Consider the following 21,840-nt stretch of genomic DNA (forward strand, 5'->3'; position numbering starts at 1 on the left):
TTAATGAAGCTGCAAGTTGATGACTTGTGAGGCGTCTGTTTCTCAAACTAGACACTCTAATGTACTTGTCCCCTTGCTCTGTTGTGCAACGTGGCCTCCCACTCCTCTTTCTATTCTGGTTAGAGCCAGTTTGCGATGTTCTGTGAAGGGAGTAGTACACAGCGTTGTACTACAACTTCAGTTTCTTGGCAATTTCTCGCATGGAATAGCCTTCATTTCTCAGAACAAGATCATACTGACGAGTTTCAGAATAAAGTTATTTGTTTCTGGCCATTTTGAGCCTGCAATCGAACCCATAAATGCTGATGCTCCAGATACTCAACTAGTCTAAAGGCGGCCAGTTGTATTGCTTCTTTGATCAGAACAACAGTTTTTAGTTGTGCTAACATAATTGCAAAAGGCTTTTCTAATGATCAATTAACCTTTTAAAATGATCAACTTGGATTAGCTAACACAACGTGCCCTTGGAACATAGGAGTGTTGGTTGCTGATAATAGGCCTCTGTACGCCTATGTAGATATTCCATTTAAAAAATAATCAGTAATTTACAACTTTAACAATGTCTACACTGTATTTCTGATCAATTTGAAGTTATTTTAAAATGGACAAAAAAAAATAGCTTTTCTTTCAAAAACAAGGACATTTCTAAGTGACCCTAAACTTTTGAACGGTAGTGTAAATTGCACAAGAATTATACATTTGTGACTTCTATTCGGCCTCTATTCGGTCTTATGTCGCAAAATTTGAAATTGTATTTTTTACATTGTATAAAAGTAGAGACTCAGAGCAACAAAATGGTATATCATACACTGCAGTTGAGGCACAATGGGAAAGTAATTATGTTTTGAAAGTTGATAAAATTGTAACCCCACATTTGAGAAAATTTCCTTGAATATTGTGGTACACTTCCTGGAGAGCTCTTCTTTGTCTGCAGCATCGTTCCCGCCCTCTTAAGCCAGTGTATTGTAGTAAAGATTAAGAATAAAGTGGTAGTAGCCTACAATAAGGAAACATTTCAGGTAAACAGAAAGTGTCCAGTTAAAAATATTTGATAAATATTAGAGGACGCTTACTCAGACACACTTGTTAAAATTGATGGGTCATGTGAAATAAATGTTATAACCCCCAGCTGTAACGTCTGCTTCCAACTCACACTCTCAAACACGGAGATCCCTGAACGCAGCTCACTTTCCAGCCCACTTTCCAGCTCACACTCTCAAACACATAGATCCCCTGAACGCAGCTCACTCTCCAGATCCCAATCACCTGAATTCTGATCACCTGTCATTATCACACACTATTTAGTTCAGTTCTTTGCACCCCATCATTGTGAGGTATTGTTTGTTTTGTGACATACTTCTATTCAGAGCGCTGGTTTTCTCGTAATGTAATTCTACCGTGTATGATTTTTTTTCCTGCCTCACTAACGACGCCTTTTGCCTATTCCCAACCTGTACTTTAGCCTATCGGATTTCATGTTATCAATCTATTGCCTGATCTCCCGGACGACAATACTAGCCTTTTCCCTACCTGTACTGTTGCCTTTTTGGACCCCCTGTGTATGACCTTGTGCCTACCCCTGGACCCAACTACCTGCCTCATCCTGTGGTCCTTTACAATATACATCTGCTGCTTGAAACCAGCTCTGTCTCCCATCATGTTCATTACACCAGCCACATCCAGTGGTAGAAAAAGTATTACATTGTCTTGCTTGAGTAAAATAAAGATACCTTAATAGAAAATGACTGAAGTAAAAGTCACCAAGTAAAATACTACTTGAGTAAAAGTCTAAAAGTATTTGGTTTGAAAAATACTTAAGCATCAAAAGTAAAAGTATAAATCATTTTAAATTCCTTCTATTAAACCAGACGAAGGAATGTCATCCAAACCAGTTCTATTTTATTGATGGATAGCCAGGGGCACACTCCAACACTCAGACATAATTTTCAAAAGAAGCATGGGTTTAGTGAGTCTGCCAGATAAAATGCAGTAGGGATTACCAGGGTTGTTCTCTTGATAAGTGTGTGAATTGGACAATTTTCTTGTCAAAATGTAACAAGTACTTTTGGGTGTCAGGGAAAATGTATGGAATAAAAAATACATTTTCTTTTGGAATTTAGTTAAGTAAAAGTTCACATGTACAGTACATAGACAGATGCATGAACCATATATGTATGTGGTGGACACTTGATATGATCACATATTGTAGTGGTATGTCACAAAATCATGTTACAACCACACATATCAATATTAATTTTATATATCAATATTTTGCTAAGTCTTGCTAAGTGGATGGGTCTCTACAGGTGTAAATGGTACAGCCAAATGGTTACTTGCATAGTAGGAATATCATAAATAGATACGGTATTATATTTATATTGACACTATGTAAAATATCAGTGAGAGACAAGGTAGTTATATGCATACAATCAGGGGTAAAGTGGCTGAGCAGCAGGATAAAAAAAATTGTAGCAGCAACGTATGGCGTGTGTTAGGAAAGTCATTTGAATAGAGGCACTGCAGATAGTGCTGATGACTGGTCTGTCCGAACCACGCATGAACAAGGCAATCTAGAGTTGGAGAGCCTGTTTCTGTCCTGCCCTTGACTTTGGTGCAGGGCATGTGATGTCCATAGCCTCTTCGTCGCAAAACTCCCTGATCTTCTCACAAAGATAAGTTTGTCTAGCTGTGTCCAGTCCAGGTGGTGCTTGTACAGGCAGACCATCTATGGGAGGAAGGATGTCAGCGTTGCGCAGCAGCTGAAACCTGGTCCCGACAAGCTGAACGCTCCTTGGCAACAACACCACCAGAGCATCGAAGCTGTAAAACAGGGAATAACAACAAAAAAATCAGAAGACATTACATCCTTGCACAACATCAATTCACCTCCCAAGTTTATATAAGAAGAATAACATCATACAATGCAATGAAAATTATTTTCACATAAAGTGCTGGTGCTGCTTGATCTGTGGCAGCGGCCTGAAGTACGGAGTCAGGTGTTGTTGCGAGTCATAGCGTTCCACCAGCACCGTATCATCCTCCAGTCCAACCAGCTGTGGGATGTTGACCCCTGTCCTTCACAACATCAGCAATCTCAGACAAGGTGTTCACTCTGGTCGTTCGGAAGCGCTGCTTGATGAGGCCGAAGCACCAGTCGGGGGCAAACTTGGTGTGGCCTGCGATCAGGAAATGAAGGTCCAGACTGTGGTGTAGCTTGTGCATGGTCCACCAGGCACAATACCAGAACACAAATTTGTTCTTGTTTTGGCCACTGACACGATCACAATTCAGGTCCAGACGTGTTTCCCCAACTCCGTAGTTGGTGAAGAAATGGTGCATGTAGTTGCTACCTTTGCTGGATGACATTCCTTCATCAATCAAGTAGTTGACTTGTTGTGGTATTCCTTCACAGCATACACCAAACAAGCCACACTTGCGAGGATTTAAAAAGTAGATGGGACCCGGCTGCATAGGGTCAGGAGTATAGTCCACCTGCAAACAACAAAAGAACAGTAAGATCATTTACAATTAATTGTTTCACCCCTGTCAGTCTGTCTTTACACAGCTCAGTGAAAGGTATTTGCCTGCCTCCCATATATATATATATTTTTTTTTGTGTATGTATATCTATCTATCCATCTATGTCCTTAATCAGTATAAAGGAGGACATGTTTTGTACTTGTTGAGAAAAAACAAAGCTGTAATGCATCCTGATGTCTTTGCTTGCTAGTTAAGTAGGGTCCCCCAGAGACAACTGCAGGTCTTGACAGGTGGTCTTGCAGTCAGCAACCATCTTTTGGTAAACAGACCGTTCACTCTGAACAAGCAGGAGATGCTGCTCTTGCTTCTTCAGCTTGGCTGACTTAACAGCTTCTGGAAAATACAGAAATAATATGAGATCAATAAAAGTAGTGCCAATCATGTTGGAGGTAAATTAAATAATCAAAACATGTTTATGCTTTACATATCAATTGTTGTCATCGATTCCTTGTAGAGACGCCACACTGCTGCTTTTGTCACATGGGATGGCAGCAGCTTTCCACCAAAGTGTGTGTCCTGGGTGGCGTCCTGGTAATACTATTGCATTATCCTCTGCGTAGTTGTTGATGAAGTTCACCACTCGCTGCAAGTCCTCATGCTTCATATGCCCATATGCCCCCCTAGGCACAACTACGACAACATAACCAACAAAATAATATATATACACATTCCAAGATATTTAGCGAAATAGACACATATGCCTATATTGCCCCCATAGGAAACAATGGGAAGATCTCAGAGTTCCAGTATTATTTTGTTGTTTACATTTTAACTATAAAACAACGTGAGCAGGTCTCATTGCCAACAATAGCGAAGCAGGCATTGTGACGTTGAACAATAAACTGGGAATAGAACGTTCGGAAGGCGAGTTGGTGCCACGGTGCTCAATAGAACTAATAGGAGCTGGCAGGGTGAAAAATGCACTAAAATAAGACCCATTTTTTCATGATTACTTCAAAACAACGGCAAGCAGCTGGGAAATATGGTCATATTATGAAACTGGGCTCCACGGCGGATGCAATGAACTAGTTTTTATCAGAAAAGAACGTTGTTAAAAATGTCATGTGTCCAGCCTACTATCTACACGGATTTCAGAGCACTCTCGTCTGAGTGTACCAGAATAATTACTTTACCAGCGCTCAACACCCGTTGAATATGGCCGGTGTCAGTAAACGTCGGGAAAAAAATCATAATTAAATTGTTTCCAGCAGCACATTTACGGTCACCAACGCTCTGGTTAACACGAAAACTGCCTTACCAGCTCTGCTAGGGCGAGTAAAATGGTCAGAGGGATCTCATTTGTGTCTGGAAGTAGCTAGCCAACGTTAGCTTGGGTGCTTGACTGCCGTTGTAAGGCTAGAACGCTCAAATCAACCCTACTTCTTGGCCCGAACGACCAGTGTGCGCTCCGAGAGCGAAACGGTCTGAATATACAAACGGACAATTTTTCTGTTAATGGATAGACCATAATATTAATCAAATTAATTAAGCCAAATTTCTTTAAAGTTGCGGCACACCCTGGGTGCTGCAGCATACTGTGGCATGTCATTTAATTCTCAGCCCATTTCTTCTGTTACTGCAAGTTATTGCTAGTTTGACCACCAAAGGGCATTTTTGAGAAGCATTTGATAGTATTCCGTATTGGCATTACAAGAGAATTTAAAACCTTTTTTGTAATATACATAGTATATGGGATTGATTTTAAAGTACAAAAGGGAAAATAAATACACATAAATATGGGTCGTATTTAAAATTGTGTTTGTTAGCACACTGTTGTATTTCACCCAATATATGTGGGAGTTTATAAAAATTGGGTTTGTTTTCAAATGATTAGTGGGACTGTTTAATCTGAGGGAAATGTGTCTCTCTAATATGGTCATGCATTTGGCAGGAGGTTAGGAAGCGCAGCTCAGTTTCCATCTCATTTTGTGGGCTGTGTGCACGTAGCCTGTTTTCTCTTGAGAGCCAGGTCTGCCTACGGCAACCTTTCTCTATAGCAAGGCTATGCTCACTGAGTCTGTACATAGTCAAAGCTTTCCTTAACTCAATCAGTGTTTTAATGCCTATAAAGATGACTTTCAAGTTACATTAGCAGAGGAAAAAGGATGTGCTTAGTCTGGTTGTAATCTAACATGATACAGTATTACCTGGGTATTATTGTGTCAGAATCTCTCCCGGGCTTGGTGTGTGCCTTTCATCTTTTCTCTCCTCTCTCTCGCTCATCCCTCTCCCTCTTTTCCTATTTCTGTAAAAATGGGACCGAATGTGTCTCTGCTTGGCACTCAGCATTAAGGAGGTATATTGGGGATAGGGCCCTGCAATATACTAACATTCTGTCGAAGGTGTGTACTTGTACATCAGCTGCCTCACGCTACAGAAACAAGAGATCCTGCTCCCATTAACCATTCCGGCTACCACAAGCCAATTTTTGTGCAAGGCTATGTACTTATACAGTATTGTACCATTACCGACTACTGTTAGGGCCCCCATATAATACAGCTTGTACAGTACAGCCCACCTTTAGCTAAAACATTGGTACATACAGTGCCTTAAGACAGTATTTGTACCATTTGACTTACTCCACATTTATTTTGTTAGCCTGAATTCAAAATGGATTAAATAGATTTTTTTCTCTCACTGTTCTACACGCAATTCCCCCTAGTGACATAGTGAAAACATGTTTTTAGAAATGGTTGCTAATTTATTGAAAATGAATTACAGAAGTATGTAATTTTCATAAAGTACCAGTCAAAAGTATGGACACACCTAAACCTCCAGGGTTTTTATTTAATTATACTATTCTCTGCATTGTAGAATAATAGTGAAAACCATGAAATAACACATATGGCACAATTAGTAACATAAAAAAAGTGTTAAACAAATCAAGATTCGATTTTAGATTCTTCAAAGTAGCCACCCTTTGCCTTGATGACAGCTTTGCACACTCTTGGAATTCTCTCAAAAGGCTTCACCTGAAATACTTTTCCAACAGTTCTGAAGGAGTTCCCACATATCCTGAGAACTTGTTGGCTGCTTTTCCTTCACTCTGCGGTCCAACTCATCCCAAACCATCTCAATTGGGTTGAGGTTGGGTGATTGTGGAGGCCAGGTCATCTGATGCAGCACCATCGCTATCATTCATGGTCAAACAGAGCCTGGAGGCCTCATTGTCCCGAGGTGCAGTTAACTCTAATGAACTTATTCTCTGCAGCAGAGGTAACTCTGGGTCTTTTCTTTCCTGTGGCGGTCCTCATGAGAGTCAGTTTCATCATAGTGCTTAATGGTTTTTGGAACTGCACTTGAAGAAACTTTCAAAGTTCTAGAAATGTTCAAGATTGACTGACCTTCGTGTCTTAAGGTAATGATGTACTGTCATTTCTCTTTGCTTTTTTTAGCTGTTCTGGCCATAATATGAACTTGGTATTTTACCAAATAGGGCTATTTTCTGTATACCACCCCTATCTTGTCACAACAAAACTGATTGGCTCAAATACGTTACGGCTAGACGTTCCGCTAGTATCCGGTGAAAGAGCGCGAAATTTGAATTAAATTATTAGAAGTATTTAACTTTCATAAAATCACAAGTTCAAAAAGGCACTCGCACATCTGAGCAATCTTATTTGCAGGTGCATGGCATCAATTGAACAAGATGAAGGAAAAGGAAACCGCACACTGCTCTTGATAGTATCACCGATATTTAATTAGCTTACGTATCGGCCACACGGCCTTCGTCGGCCACACGGCTCTGACGAAGGCCGTGTGGCCGATACGTAAGCTAATTAAATATCGGTGATACTATCAAGAGCAGTGTGCGGTTTCCTTTTCCTTCATAAAATCACAAGTGCAATACACCAAAATAAAACTTAATTTCTTGTTAATCCAGCCACCGTGTCAGATTTCAAAAAGGCTTTACGGCAAAAGCAAACCATGCGATTATCTGAGGACAGCGCCCCATCATACAAACACATGAAAATCATATTTCAACCAAGCAGGTGCGACACGAAAGTCCGAAATAACGATATAATTCATGCCTTACCTTTGAAGATCTTCTTCTGTTGGCACTCCAATATGTCCCAGAAACATCACAAATGGTCCTTTTGTTCGATAAACTCCTTCTTTATATCCCAAAAATGTCAATTTATTTGGCGCGTTTGATTCAGAAATACACCGGTTCCAACTCGCCCAACATGACTACAAATTATCTAATATGTTACCTGTAAATTTAGTCCAAAAATTTCGAACAACTATCCTAATCCAACTTTAGGTATCCTAAAACGTAAATAATTGTTAAAATTTAAGACGGAATATACTGTGTCCAATAGCGGATAAAATCAAAGTGGAGCGAGCTCCAGGTCGCGCGCACCAAACAAAAGAGTCAACTTGGCTTGACACTCAGACTGAACAGCCGTACTTCTTCATTTCTCAAAGGAAAAACATCAACCAATTTCTAAAGACTGTTGACATCTAGTGGAAGCCATATGAACTGCAACCAGGTGCCTTATAAATCTGATTTCCCATAGAAAACACAGTGACCTCACATTTGCCAAATAAGTGATGTTATACTCACAGACATTATTTTAACAGTTTTAGAAACTTTAGAGTGTTTTCTATCCAAATCTACCACCATGTGCAGGTCTACAATTTTATCCCTGATGTCCTTACACAGCTCTCTGGTCTTGGCCATTGTGGAGAGGTTGGAGTAWGTTTGATTGAGTGTGTGGACAGGTGTCTTTTATACAGGTAACGAGTTCAAACAGGTGCAGTTAATACAGGTAATGAGTGGAGAACAGGAGGGCTTCTTAAAGAAAAACAAACAGGTCTGTAAGAGCCGTAATTCTTACTGGTTGGTAGGTGATCAAATACTTATGTCATGCAATAAAATGCTAATTAACTACTTAAAAATCATACAATGTGATTTTCTGGATTTTTGTTTTAGATTCCGTCTCTCACAGTTGAAGTGTACCTATGATAAAAATTACAGACCTCTACATGCTTTGTAAGTAGGAAAACCTGCAAAATCGGCAGTTTATCAAATACTTGTTCTCCCCACTGTACATACATACGTACTCCAAAACACACACATCAAAAACATACACATGCACACACATGCATATTGAAGCCACACACACACACATAGACACACTTTCACGCTTCACATACGCTACTATGTTTATTATACACTGAGTGTACAAAACATTAAGAACACCTTCCTAATATTGAGTTGAACCCCCCAAGGCTTTAAAATAATTCTTTAACCTTTCTCCTCCCCTTCATCTACACTGATTGACGTGGCTTTAACAAGAAGACATCAATAAGGGATCATAGCTTTCCCCTGAATTCACCTGGTCAGTCTATGTCATGAAAAAAGCAGATGTCCTTAGTGTTTTGTATACAGTGTATTTTCTAATTGCCTAGTCACTTTTATCCCGACCCACATCTATTGTACATACTGTATTATGTAAATGATCTCAACTACGTCGTACCCCTGCAAATTGACTCCGTACTGGTACTCCTTGTATATAGCTTGGTTGTTTTTTAATTGTGTTAATATTTACTTTTTTATTCAGCAAATAAGTGTCTTCCTTTTTAACTCTGCATTGTTGGGAATGGGCTTTTAAGTAAACATTTCACTGTAGTCTACACCTGTTGTATTCGGCGCAAATTTCATTTGATTAGTTTGAGCTAATTTCGATGTTCTTGACACGTGTAACTGTTCTCACTGTAACTCCTCCTTCAGATATCGACTCCTATAATAATAATTATATACAGAATAGTGCCTTTCCACGTGCTCAGAGTGTTTAAATAATAATAACTCTCTAAGCTACCTAACCTGCCTAGTTAAATAAAGGTCAAATAAATAAATTGAAATGTCATTGTATGGAGGTCAAATAAACCCAACTGGGTATTGCCACAGCACTCTGATTGTGTCCCAAATGGCACACGCTTCCCTTTATAGTGCACTACTTTGATCAAGGCCCATAGGGCTCTGGTCAAAAGTAGTGCACTATCCATTGTTGCAACCCCTATTACTAGTCTGTTCAACCTCTATTTCGTATCGTCTGAGATTCCTAAAGATTGGAAAGTGGCCGCGAACATCCCACTCTTCAAATGGGAAGACACTCTAGACCCAAACTGTTACAGACCTATATCCATCCTACCTTTCTAAAGTCTTCGAAAGCCAAGTGAACAAACAGATCACCAACCATTTTGAATCCCACCGTAACTCCTCCGCTAAGCAATCTGGTTTCCGAGCTGGTCACGGGTGCACCTCAGCCACGCTCAAGGTCCTAAATGATATCATAACCGCCATCGATAAAAGACAGTACTGTGCAGCCGTCTTCATCGACCTCATCCAGGCTTTCGACTCTGTCAATCACCGTATTCTTATCGGAAGACTCAACAGCCTTGGTTTCTCAAATGGCTGCCTTGTCTGGTTCACTAACTACTTCTCAGATAGAGTTCAGTGTGTCAAATCGGAGGGCCTGTTGTCTGGACCTCTGGCAGTCTCTATGGGAGTGCCACAGGGTTCAATTCTTGGGCCGACCAGCCAACGAGAGCATCCAGGTCGCAGTGGTGGGTAGTATATGGGACTTTGGTGACAAAATGGATGGCACTGTGATAGACTGCATTAAATTTGCTGAGTAGAGTGTTTGAGGCTATTTTGTAAATGACATCACCGAAGTCAAGGATCGGTAGGATAGTCAGTTTTACGAGGGTGTGTTTAGCAGCATGAGTGAAGGCGGTTAAATAAAGGTGAAATAAAAAATACAAAAATTAAGGGAAGAGGGATTTCACTTGGAATGCTGCCTATTTCTCTCCGAAGGAGTGAACTCAACTTTTTTATTGAACATTCGTAGAGTGATAGTGGGGTAAAATAGGATATGAGAGTATCAAAAGGTAGTGGGACAGATTTGAACACACACCGATACAGGTACATGTGGCCTGGGGTCTACAGCACTAACCACTAGACCAGGGTTTCCTAAACGCGGTCCTGGGGCCCCCCCTGGGAGCACGTTTTGTTTTCTGCCAGAGCACTACACAGCTGAGTCAAATAATTCAGGCTTGATGAGGAGTTGGATATTTGAATCAGCTATGTAGTGCTAGGGCAAAAAAAACGAAACGTGAACCCAGGGGGGGCCCTGGGACCGAGTTTGGGAAACCCTGCACTAGACCACCCATGCCACAGCGCTTCATTTCTACCATAAAGCTCTGTGTGTGTTCCCTCAGATATTGACAACTCAGAGTCTGGTATTGTGGTAGTGCTGCAGGTTCCAAACCACATATACCCGCTGGCGACAGTGTTATATATTCCTCCTCGGCCCCTACTTTCTGTCTCCCTTTGTATCTGTCCCCCTCTCTACAGTCCAACTGTCACTATCCATAAACAATATATATATACAAAAATATTTATTGACAACTCCTCTGTGTGGGTTCTCCTCTCTCAGATATCGATGAGTGTGCCACCCAGATGCACTACTGCCAGGCTAACACGGCGTGTGTGAACCTACCCGGCAGCCATCGCTGTGACTGTCTACCTGGCTTCATCAGAGTGGATGACTATTCCTGCACAGGTAGGCCAAATATGGACACACACACACATACACTTTGAACATTTTGGTAGGCCAACACAAACAAACACACACCCACACATACACTTCCTAATTTTCGGTACCTAACATCCTGAGGATTATCGGTCATTTCAAATCAAATTTTATTTGTCACATGCGCCGAATACAACAGGTGTAGACCTTACAGTGAAATGCTTGCCAACCTTGAGGGCAAGTATTGTGTCTTGGTAAACACAGAGTGCACTCACTTCTCACAGTTAACACACAACTCTCACAGTGCTAAAGTAGGCCAGATTAATCCTCTCAGTTTGTTTTAGTCTGAGATTTGTACAAAACTACAGAACAGGGGCAGTACAATGTTTCTCAGAGAAGGAGTGCTGATTTAGGATCAGTTTAGCCCTTTAGATCACAAGGAATGAGATTACATGGACCCGGAGAGGTGAACCTATATCAGCACTCTGAGAAGCTTGAAAACAGAGTTTTATAATTTTATAGTTTTACTCAGTGCTGGTTGAGAGAAGCAACACATTACAGCTCATGGTGACTTGAGCATCCTTCTCTCTCTGCCTCTCAGAAGACCGTGAGTGGTTGTGAGAGCCATTTGACCTCAGGTCGGTGTACTCTGGAGCCTCACACACTGTCCTTCAGCTGGAGAGGGGTCAGGACGCAGCTCCACACTGTTGTCAAACTGGGGTCAGGACGTGGCCACTGTCGTGGAAATTGAGTACTGAGAGAGACTTGGTCATTTCTTCAAACAATCCTCTTTATTTAAAATGGATTAATTATTGCAATAATGAGGCTGGTCGACCCCACACCCTTGAGTGTTTGACCGAGTAACCTAACTTTTATACAAATGCAGAGCACTATATATAGCTGACACTAACAATGCTCAGTCATGGTTGGTTCAACCCCCCTCATGCAGACCAAGGAGCATCATAAGGCACTCTGGGTTCATCCTGTCATTATCTGCACGGGGTTGTTGTCTTAACCCCACCCTGGCTTAGTTTCCCAGTTGCAAGGATGATTTTGAGACAATTAGGGATTGTTCTACTCCTAAGCTATCTCTTGTAAAACACATCGTCTATGTAATGCAGTCTTTAACTCATTTTTGTCAACTCAAGCCATCTCCAGTGACCATAAACCCAGATTAGCTGCAGAGAACTAGAGTGGAGCCCATGAAAACGCAGACACTAGTAGGACAGAAATGCCTTATAATTAGTTAAATATTAATTATTAACCATTAATATCAAATAGATCAGTTGAATACGTCATTTTTCTAGCACACTACACACTGCAGTTAAACTGGGGCTGTCAGGTCAAGAGACCGTTTTATAAAGGTGGGAAAGACGTGAGGGGAAGGGGGGGGGGGGTGTTGGAGATGCAGACCTTATATCAGATGAACAAACTAGCTAATTAAGTTTAAAGCCCAATCCTGAATCAGAAAAACATCCAAATGGAAGCCCCCATACCACTTGGTTTGCCATCTAAGGGATGGGGCTGGAGAAATGTAATAATTCTCAAATTAGATAGACCAAGCTTTAGATGCAAGGATTGACAGTCTGTGAGGTGAAACCATATTTTAAGGCTATACATTGTTTCCATATCACAGATTGGCCCTTTGAATTATGGAAATGTGCACATTTACTGTCTGTTGACATTGGCTGGGACTCTTCATCTGATTCAACAAGCCAAGCTTGTGTTTACTTCCGATACTTTCTGATTTAGTGAAATCAAACTGCTTGTCACATTCCTCTGGGCATGCAATACCTCCAATTAGGTTTTGTTATGGTGGATTATTCTATGTGTGCATGCTAAATGGCACCCTATTCCAGTATATACAGTATATAGTGCACTACTTATGACCAGGGCCCATAGGGAATAAGGCAACCATTTGGGATACAGGCGTATTTAGTGGCGTGCAGATTATCAACAGAATAGCTCATCAGCAACAGTGTTTTCGAGGATGTAATAATCCAAAAACCAACTGAATACCGCCATTGATTTGTCTTATTGGAAAATCAAAATTCACATTTCCAAATGACACCACCTCCTCTGTCATTTCTTACATCTAGCATGTCAGAATGTTAGCCAATTCTGCTAGGGAAAGGAGGAATGTTAATAAGATGGGGAAGTTATTTGTTTCAGTGTAGAGTGAATTTGACCTCTGAGAGAGTTACTTTTCATTTCCTGTCCATGCAGTTTGTTGAAAAGTAACTCTCCCTGAGGTCAAATTCAATGTACCCTGAAACAAATAGCCTCCCCCAAATGTTAGCCAATTCTGCTAGGGACAGGAGGGCGACAGGAGGAAGTTGAGGTAATATGTACATGTAGGTAGAGTTATTAAAGTGACTATGCATAGATAATAACAGTGAGTAGCAGCAGCGTAAAGGACGGGGGGGGGGCAGTGCAAATAGTCTGGGTAGCCATTTGGTGAGATGTTCAGGAGTCTTATGGCTTTTGGGTAGAAGCTGTTTAGAAGTCTCTTGGACCTAGACTTGGTGCTCCGGTACCGCTTGCCGTGCGGTAGCAGAGAGAACAGTCTATGACTAGGGTGGCTGGAGTCTTTGACAATTTTTAGGGCCTTTCTCTAACACCGCCTGGAATAGAGGTCCTGGATGGCAGGAAGCTACCCTTTGTAGTGCATTGCGGTAATAGGTCAGGTAGTGATGCAACCCGTCAGGATGCTCTCGATGGTGTAGCTATAGAATCTTTTGAGGATCTGAGGACCCATGCCAAATCTTTTCAATCTCCTGAGGGGTAATAAGTTTGATCATGCCCTCTTCGTGACTGTCTTGTGGTGCTTGGACCATGTTAGTTTGTTGGTTATGTGGACACCAAGGAACTTGAAGCTTTCAACCTTCTCCACTACAGCCACGTCCTCCTTTTCTTGGTACTTGGTCCTCCTTTTCCTGTAGTCCACAATCATCTCATTTGTCTTGATCATGTTGAGGGAGAGGTTGTTGTCCTTGCACCACACGGTCAGGTCTCTGACCTTCTCCCTACAGGCTGTCTAGTCGTTGTCGGTGATCAGGCCTACCACTGTTGTGTCATCAGCAAACTTAATAATGGTGTTGGAGTCATGCCTGGCCGTGCAGTCCTGAGTGAACAGGGAGTACAGGAAAGGACTGAGCACGCACCCCTGAGGGGCACCCGTGATGAGGATCTGCGTGGAAGATGAGTTGTTACCTACCCTTACCAGCTGGCGGCGGCGCAACAGGAAGTCCAGGATCCAGTTAAAGAGGGAGGTGTTTAGTTGCAGGGTCCTTAGTTTCGTGATGAGCTTTGTGTGCACTACAGTGTTGAATGCTGAGCTGTAGTCAATGAATAGTATTCTCACATAGGCGTTTATTTGTCCAGGTGTGAAAGGACAGTGTGGAGAGCAATAGAGATTGCATCGTCTGTGGATCTGTTGGGGCGGTATGCAAATTGGAGTGGGTCAAGGGTTTCTGGGATAATGGTGTTGATGTGAGCCATGACCAGCCTTCCAAAGCACCTCATGGCTACAGATGTGAGTGCTATGAGTCGGTAGTCATTTAGGCAGGTTACCTTACTATTCTTGGGCACAGGGACTGTGGTGGTCTGCTTGAAACATTTTCAGACTCAGACAGGGAGAAGTTAAAACTTCTTATGGCTGCAATCCCGGTAACGGGATCGATATGACAACAGCCAGTGAAAGTGCAGGGCGCCAAATTCAAACAACAGAAATCTCAAAATTAAAATTCCTCAAACATACATGTATCTCATACCATTTTAAAGGTAATCTTGTTGTTAATACCACCAAAGTGTCCGATTTCAAATAGGCTTTTCAGCGAAAGCACCACAAACGATTATGTTAGGTCACCGCAAAATCATAGACAAACACAGTCATTTTTCCAGCCAAAGAGAGGAGTCACAAAAAGCAGAAATAGAGATAAAATTAATCACTAACCTTTGAAGATCTTCATCAGATGACACTCATAGGACTTCGTGTTACACAATACATATATGTTTTGTTCGATAAAGTTAATATTTATATACAAAAACCTCAGTTTATATTGGCGCCATGTTCAGAAATGCCTCCAAATTATCCGGAGAAATTGCAGAGAGCCACGTCAAATAACATAAATACTCACCATAAACTTTGATGAAAGATACATGTTTTACATAGATTTAAAGATACACTTGTTCTTAATGCAACCACTGTGTCAGATTTCAAAAAACTTTACAGCAGCCACAAAAGCAAGCCATACAGTTATCCGCCAAATTGTGCAGTCCACAAAACTCATAAAAAACATTATAAATCTTCATTTACCTTTGCTGATCTTCATCGGAATGCACTCCCAGGACTCCCACTTCCACAAGAAATGTTTGTTTTGTTCGGTAATGTCCATCATTAATGTCCAAATAGCTACTTTTGTTAGCGCGTTTGGTAAACAAATCCAAAGTCACGAAGCGCGTTCACTAAAACCTGACGAAATGTCCAAAAGTTCCGTAACAGTCAGTAGAAACATGTCAAACGATTGAATCAATCTTTAGAATGTTTTTAACATAAGTCTTGAATAACGTACCAACCGGAGAATTACATTGACTTCAGATGAGCGATGGAACAGAGCTCCCTCTCATGTGAATGCGCATGGTTAGAGCATGGTCAGGTCATGGCAGACCTGACTAATTCCCCTATCATTCGGCCCCCCTTCACAGTAGAGGCATCAGACAAAGTTCTACAGACTGTTGACATCTAGTGGAAGCCGTGGGAAGTAAAAACACATCCATATATGGCTGTGATTTCAATAGGATCTTGGTTGAAAATCGACCAGCCTCATAATTCCCACATCCTGTTTGGATTTTTCTCAGGTTTTTGCCTGCCATATGAGTTCTGTTATACTCACAGACATCATTCAAACAGTTTTAGAAACTTCAGAGTGTTTTATATCCAATATGAATAATACTATGCATATATTAGCAACTGGGACTGAGGATCATGCAGTTTAATATGGGCACCTCTGTGCACATTTCATCCAAGCTACTCAATACTGCCCCTTCAGCCATAAGAAGTTAAAAATGTCAGTGAAGACACTTGCCAGTTGGTCAGTTGCATGCTCGGAGTACACGTCCTGCTAATCCGTCTGGCCTTGCGGCCTTGTGAATGTTGACCTGTTTAAAGGTCTTACTCACATTGGAGAGCGTAATCACACAGTCATCCGGAACAGCTGATGCTCTTATGCATGTTTCAGTGTTACTTGCTTCGAAGCGAGCACAGAAGTTATTTAGCTCGTCTCGTAAGCTCGTGTCACTGGGAAGCGTTCCTCTCTTTGTCGTCTGTTATTATTTACAAGCCCTGCCACATCCGACGAGCATCGGAGCGGGTGTAGTACGATTCGATCTTAGTCCTGTATTGATGCTTTGCTCGTTTGATGGCTCGTCGGAGGGCATAGCGGGATTTCTTATAAGCTTCCGGGTTAGAGTCCCGCTCCTTGAAAGCGGCAGCTCTACCATTTAGCTTAGTGCGGATGTTGCCTATAATCCATGGTACAGTCACTGTGGGGACGACGTCATCGATGCACTTACTGATGAAGCCATTGACTGATGTGGTGCCATCGGAAGAATCCTGAAACATATTCCAGTCTGTGCTAGCAAAACAGTCCTGTAGTTTAGCATCTGCTTCATCTGACCACTTTTTTATTGACCGAGTCACTGGTGCTTCCTGCTTTCATTTTTGCTTGTCAGCAGGAATCATGAGGATGGAATTATGGTCAGATTTGCCAAATGGAGGGTGAGGGAGAGCTTTGTAGTATCTCTGTGTGTGGAGTAAAGGTGGTCTAGAGTTTTTCCCCTCTGGTTGCATATTTAACATGCTGATAGAAATGAGGTAAAACAGATTTATGTTTTCCTTCATTAAAGTTCCTGGCCACTAGGAGCGCCGCTTCTGGATGAGCATTTTCCTGTTTTCTTATGGCGGTATACAACTCATTGAGTGCGGTTTTAGTGCCAGCAATGGTCTGTGGTGGCATGTAGACAGCTACGAAAAATACAGATAAAATCTCTCTAGGTACATAGTGTGGTCTACAGCTTATTATGAGATACTCTACCTCAGGCGAACAAAACCTTGAGACTTCCTTAGATATTGTGCACCAGTTGTTGTTTAAGAAATATACATAGACCACCACCCCTTGTCTTACCAGAGGCTGCCATTTCATCCTGCCGATACAGTGTACAACCCTCCAGCTTTATGTTATTCATGTCGTCGTTCAGCCACAACTCAGGGAAACATAAGATATTACAGTTTTTAGTGTCCCATTGGTAGGATATATGTGCTTTTAAATTTGCCAGCGATTGTACGTTGGCCAATAGGACCGATAGCAAGAGTAGATTTGCCACTCACTGGCAGATCTTCACAAGGCACCCCGATCATCCTTCCTCTATACCTCTTCCGTCTCCTTCTCCTGCAAATGACAGGGATGAGGGCCTGTTCGGGTGTCTGAAGTAAATCCCTCTTGTCCGACTCAAAGAAAATGTTTTCATCTAATCCAAGTTGAGTAATTGCTGTTCTGATGTCCAGAAGCTCTTTTCGGACCACGAGACGGTAGCAGCAACATTGTGTACAAAACAAGTTACAAACACTGCGAAAAAACAAACAAAATAGCACGGTTGGTGAAGAGCCAATAAAACGTCAGCCATCCTCTCCTGCGCCATTACTTTGGCTGCCCTGTAGAAATCCGTTGTCCAAGGCTTGTTGAATGCATGCAATGAAACAATAATAAGAAAAAAAACTACATTAGGACACTGAAAACATTTTATTTTGGCATCTTAAAAAGGTAGACATTGACTTATACCTAGTATGGCAATTCATATTTTTCCAAAGTTAATTATTGTTACCCTAAAAAATGCTGGATTAAAAAGTACCCAATTTGGGTTAATATTTGACTAACACAGCATTGGGTTAATTAAACCCAGTGAGGTTGGGTTGTGCTTCCAACCCAGCACCTTGGGTTGAGCACTTGACCCAGCTGCTGGGTAAATTAGAATATATTGCTGGGTTAGAACAACTCAGTGTGTTTGGTAACTTTTTATGTAATCCTTGGGTTATTTTCAGTGTAATCCTAGTTTCAATTTTGCTGATATACACTACTGGTCAAAAGTTTTAGAACACCTACTCATTCAAGGGTTTTTCTATATTTTTACTATTTTCCACATTGTAGAATAATAGTGAAGACATCAAAACTATGAAATAACACATATGGAATCATGTAGGAGTCAGTGATAAACAAATCTAAATATATTTTATATTTGAGATTATTCAAATAGCCACCCTTTGCCTTGATGACAGCTTCGACTGGTGTCCTTAGTTTGATTGAAGGCCTCAATCTGTATTTTTGCAAAAATATGATAGCTAACATTACCTAGCTAAGCATTTGCTAGTCAGTGTGCACAGACTGATTAAAACTGGTATCAACAAAATGTGTTTCATTCTATCCCATAAAACATGGCATCATTTAGCTATTAAAAGTTTATTAGGAAGTTGAATTAATAAGTTAGATGCTCACCGGACAACTTTGGTAGGTAGCTAGCTAGAAAGTTTGATTTCAATTTTCCAACAGATTTTTCGAATCCCCCTGATTGGACATCACCGGTTACTGGTCTTGGATCTCTTGCGTTCACCAGAAATGGCTTCTGGTAAACTGTTTGCCACTAGTGGCAATACATGTTATTGCCACAGGTTGCCACAGATTCACCACTAGTAGCAAACGTCTGAAAACTCCTGCCAACATTATGTGGCACACTATTCAGTTTGCAGCAAATTTGCGGGAAGTTTCCCGCAACAAATACATTTTTGTAAGGGAGGTCAGGTGGTTCAGACACTGGATTTGTATCATGATGTATGTACGTATACGTGTACAAATTGTGTTTCTCCAAAAAAACATGTGTATGCTGTACATGACAGGGGCAGGTGTGTGGGGGTGTGAGTCTAAAGCCAAACAAGCCCACATCCAGGCCCCGTGGTCTTGGGGGAGAGGAATAGCACTTATTCCCGTGATGATACTGTGTGAGAGTAGTTCCTACAAAACAGGTCATGTTCTCTTGAGTGTTTACTACATAACTGTTTGTTCAAACCCTTTTGAAAGTGACTTTGCCCACCATATCCATAAACAAAGTGTTGCTGTCAGCCTGCAATTAGTGTCACTATCTTTAAGCCTATCCAAATAGTATACTAGACTTTAAGCTGTTTTCTACACCAGAAAGATGTTTAATGGGATACGTTGGGATTTTGTCAATGAGGCCCTTTATCTACAAGTCAGATGAACTTGTGGATAACATCCATGGGATATTTTATTTCAGCTCATGAAACATACAACAAACCAAAATATTAACGCAAAATGTAAAGTGTTGGTCCCATGTTTCATGACCTGAAATAAAAGATCCCATAAATGTTCCATCTACACAAAAAGCCTACATCTCTCATGTTGTGTGGACAAATTTGCTTACATCCCTGTTAGTGAGCATTTCTCCTTTGGCAAGTTAATCCATCCATCTGACAGGTGTGGCATATTAAGAAGCTGATTAAACATCATGATCATTACACAGTTGCACCTTGTGCTGGGACAATAAAAGGATACTCTAAATTGTGGAGTTTTGTCACACAACAAAATGCCACAGATGTCTCATGTTTTGAGGGAGAGTGCAATTGGCATGCTGACTGCAGGAATGTCAACCAGATCTGTTGCCAGATAATTTAATGTTAATTTCTCTACCATAAGCCCCCTCCAACATCATTTTAGGGAATTTGGCAGTACTTCCAACCGGCCTCATAACCACAGACAGTGTATGGTGTCATGTGGACGAACGGCTTGCTGATGTCAACGTTGTGAACAGAGTGCCCCATGGTGGCGGTAGGGGTTATGGTATGGGCAGGCATAAGCTACGAGCACAATTGCATTTTACCAATTGCAATTTGCTTTGCACAGAGATACCATGATGAGATCCAGAGGCCCATTGTCGTGCCACTCATCCATCGCCATCACCTCATGTTTCAGCATGACATTGCACGGCCCCATGTCGCAAGGATCTGTATCCTGAAAATGTCAGAAAATGTCCCAGTTCTTCCATGGCCTGCATACTCACCAAACATGTCACCCATTGAGCACGTTTTGGATGCTCTGGATCGATGTGGACAGCATGTTCCAGTTCCCGCCAATATCCAGCAACTTCGCGCAGCCATTAAAGAGTGGGACAAAATTCCACAGGCTACAATCAACAGCCTGATCAACTGTATGTGAAGGCAAATACACGAGGCAAATGGTGGTCACCAGATACTGACTGGTTTTCTGATCCACGCCCCTAACTTTTTTTGAAGGTATCTGTGACCAACATCTGCGTGTCTGTATTCCCAGTCATGTGAAATCCATAGATTAGGGCCTAAAACTATAAATGCATTTCAATGGACTGATTTCCTTATATTAATTTTAACTCAGCAAAATATTAACTTTAACGTTAACGTTCCATGTTGTGTTTATATTTATGCTCAGTACATTAAAAAAACAAAAACACAGTCATGTGAAGCACAAATTAAACATCACAAATTACCCAGAAAAATTCCTCCACAAATAAGTCCTCAATCAATACTTTAAATTGCTCGAACTGCACCAGAACATCAAAGCTGGAGGAGATCCTTGCCGAGTGTGATCAAGCAACCCAAGTTCAGGAGGTAATGTGTCAACACCTCAGTCTCCTGTTTAACCCCGACTTTGAGGTGTGTAAGAAAGCAGAGATACTAAGCTATGTGCAATTGTTTTAAAAAAGTCATGCCAAGGATCAATTAGCGAGTTGATTTTGAATTTTAAGAGAGTGAAGTATCCCATATATATATATACACACACACGTTCAAAAGCTTGGGGTCATTTAGAAATGTCCTTGTTTTTGAAAGAAAAGCAAATTTTTCCATTAAAATAACAAAATTGATCAGAAATACAGTGTAGACATTGTTAATGTTGTAAATGACTATTGTAGCTGGATACGGCAGATTTGTAACGGAATATCTACATAGGCGTACAGAGGCCCATTATTAGCAACCATCACTCCTGTGTTCCTATGGCACGTTGTGTTAGCTAATCCAAGTTGATAATTTTAAAAGGCTAAATTGATCATAAGAAAACTCTTATGCAATTATGTTAGCACAGCTGAAAACTGTTGTCCTGATTAAAGAAGCAATAAAACTGGCCTTTAGACTACTTGAGTATCTGGAGCATCAGCATTTATGGGGTTGATTACAGGCTCAAAATGGCCAGAAACAAAGAACTTTCTTCTGAAACTCATCAGTCTATTATTGTTCTGAGAAATGAAGGCTATTCCATGCGAGAAATTGCCAAGAAACTTAAGATCTCGTACAACGCTGTGTACTACTCCCTTCATGTACGAAGGCAGAGGAAGAGAGGCTATGCATCAAAAAACAGCATGCAGCAGCTAGCATGTGCGCACACACATACACACAAACCCACACAGAGCAGAATGTCTTTTGAATAAGCAGCATATTATGGGAGATAGACATCAGTCCTGATAGCGGTATGCTTTGACGCCGAAGAGTGCCAGACACTGGGGACATGATTCATACATTAAATCTTTATAGAGGAGCTAAATATAAATGCTATATTCTCAAAGCCAATCACGGATGAGATCTGCAATGTGCAAGCTCGGAGTGAAACTCAAAGCGTCTGCTGAACTTTCCCTCTTGTATTTTATTTTATGGGTCTTTCTAAAT

The 21,840-nt window shown here is 41.2% G+C and overlaps 1 protein-coding gene across 1 annotated transcript in view; it reads left to right on the forward strand.

The window, feature by feature from the left end:
- Positions 1-21,840, forward strand: part of LOC111974393 (protein kinase C-binding protein NELL1) — a 372,315-nt gene that overhangs the window by 218,821 nt on the left and 131,654 nt on the right. Inside the window, exon 10 of the mRNA XM_070447366.1 lies at positions 10,986-11,111. Within this exon, the coding sequence (XP_070303467.1) occupies positions 10,986-11,111 (126 nt within the window). The remainder of the gene's footprint in view (positions 1-10,985; positions 11,112-21,840) is intronic.

Source organism: Salvelinus sp. IW2-2015, linkage group LG15 (genome assembly GCF_002910315.2).
Source record: "Salvelinus sp. IW2-2015 linkage group LG15, ASM291031v2, whole genome shotgun sequence".
Classification (NCBI taxonomy): domain Eukaryota; kingdom Metazoa; phylum Chordata; class Actinopteri; order Salmoniformes; family Salmonidae; genus Salvelinus; species Salvelinus sp. IW2-2015.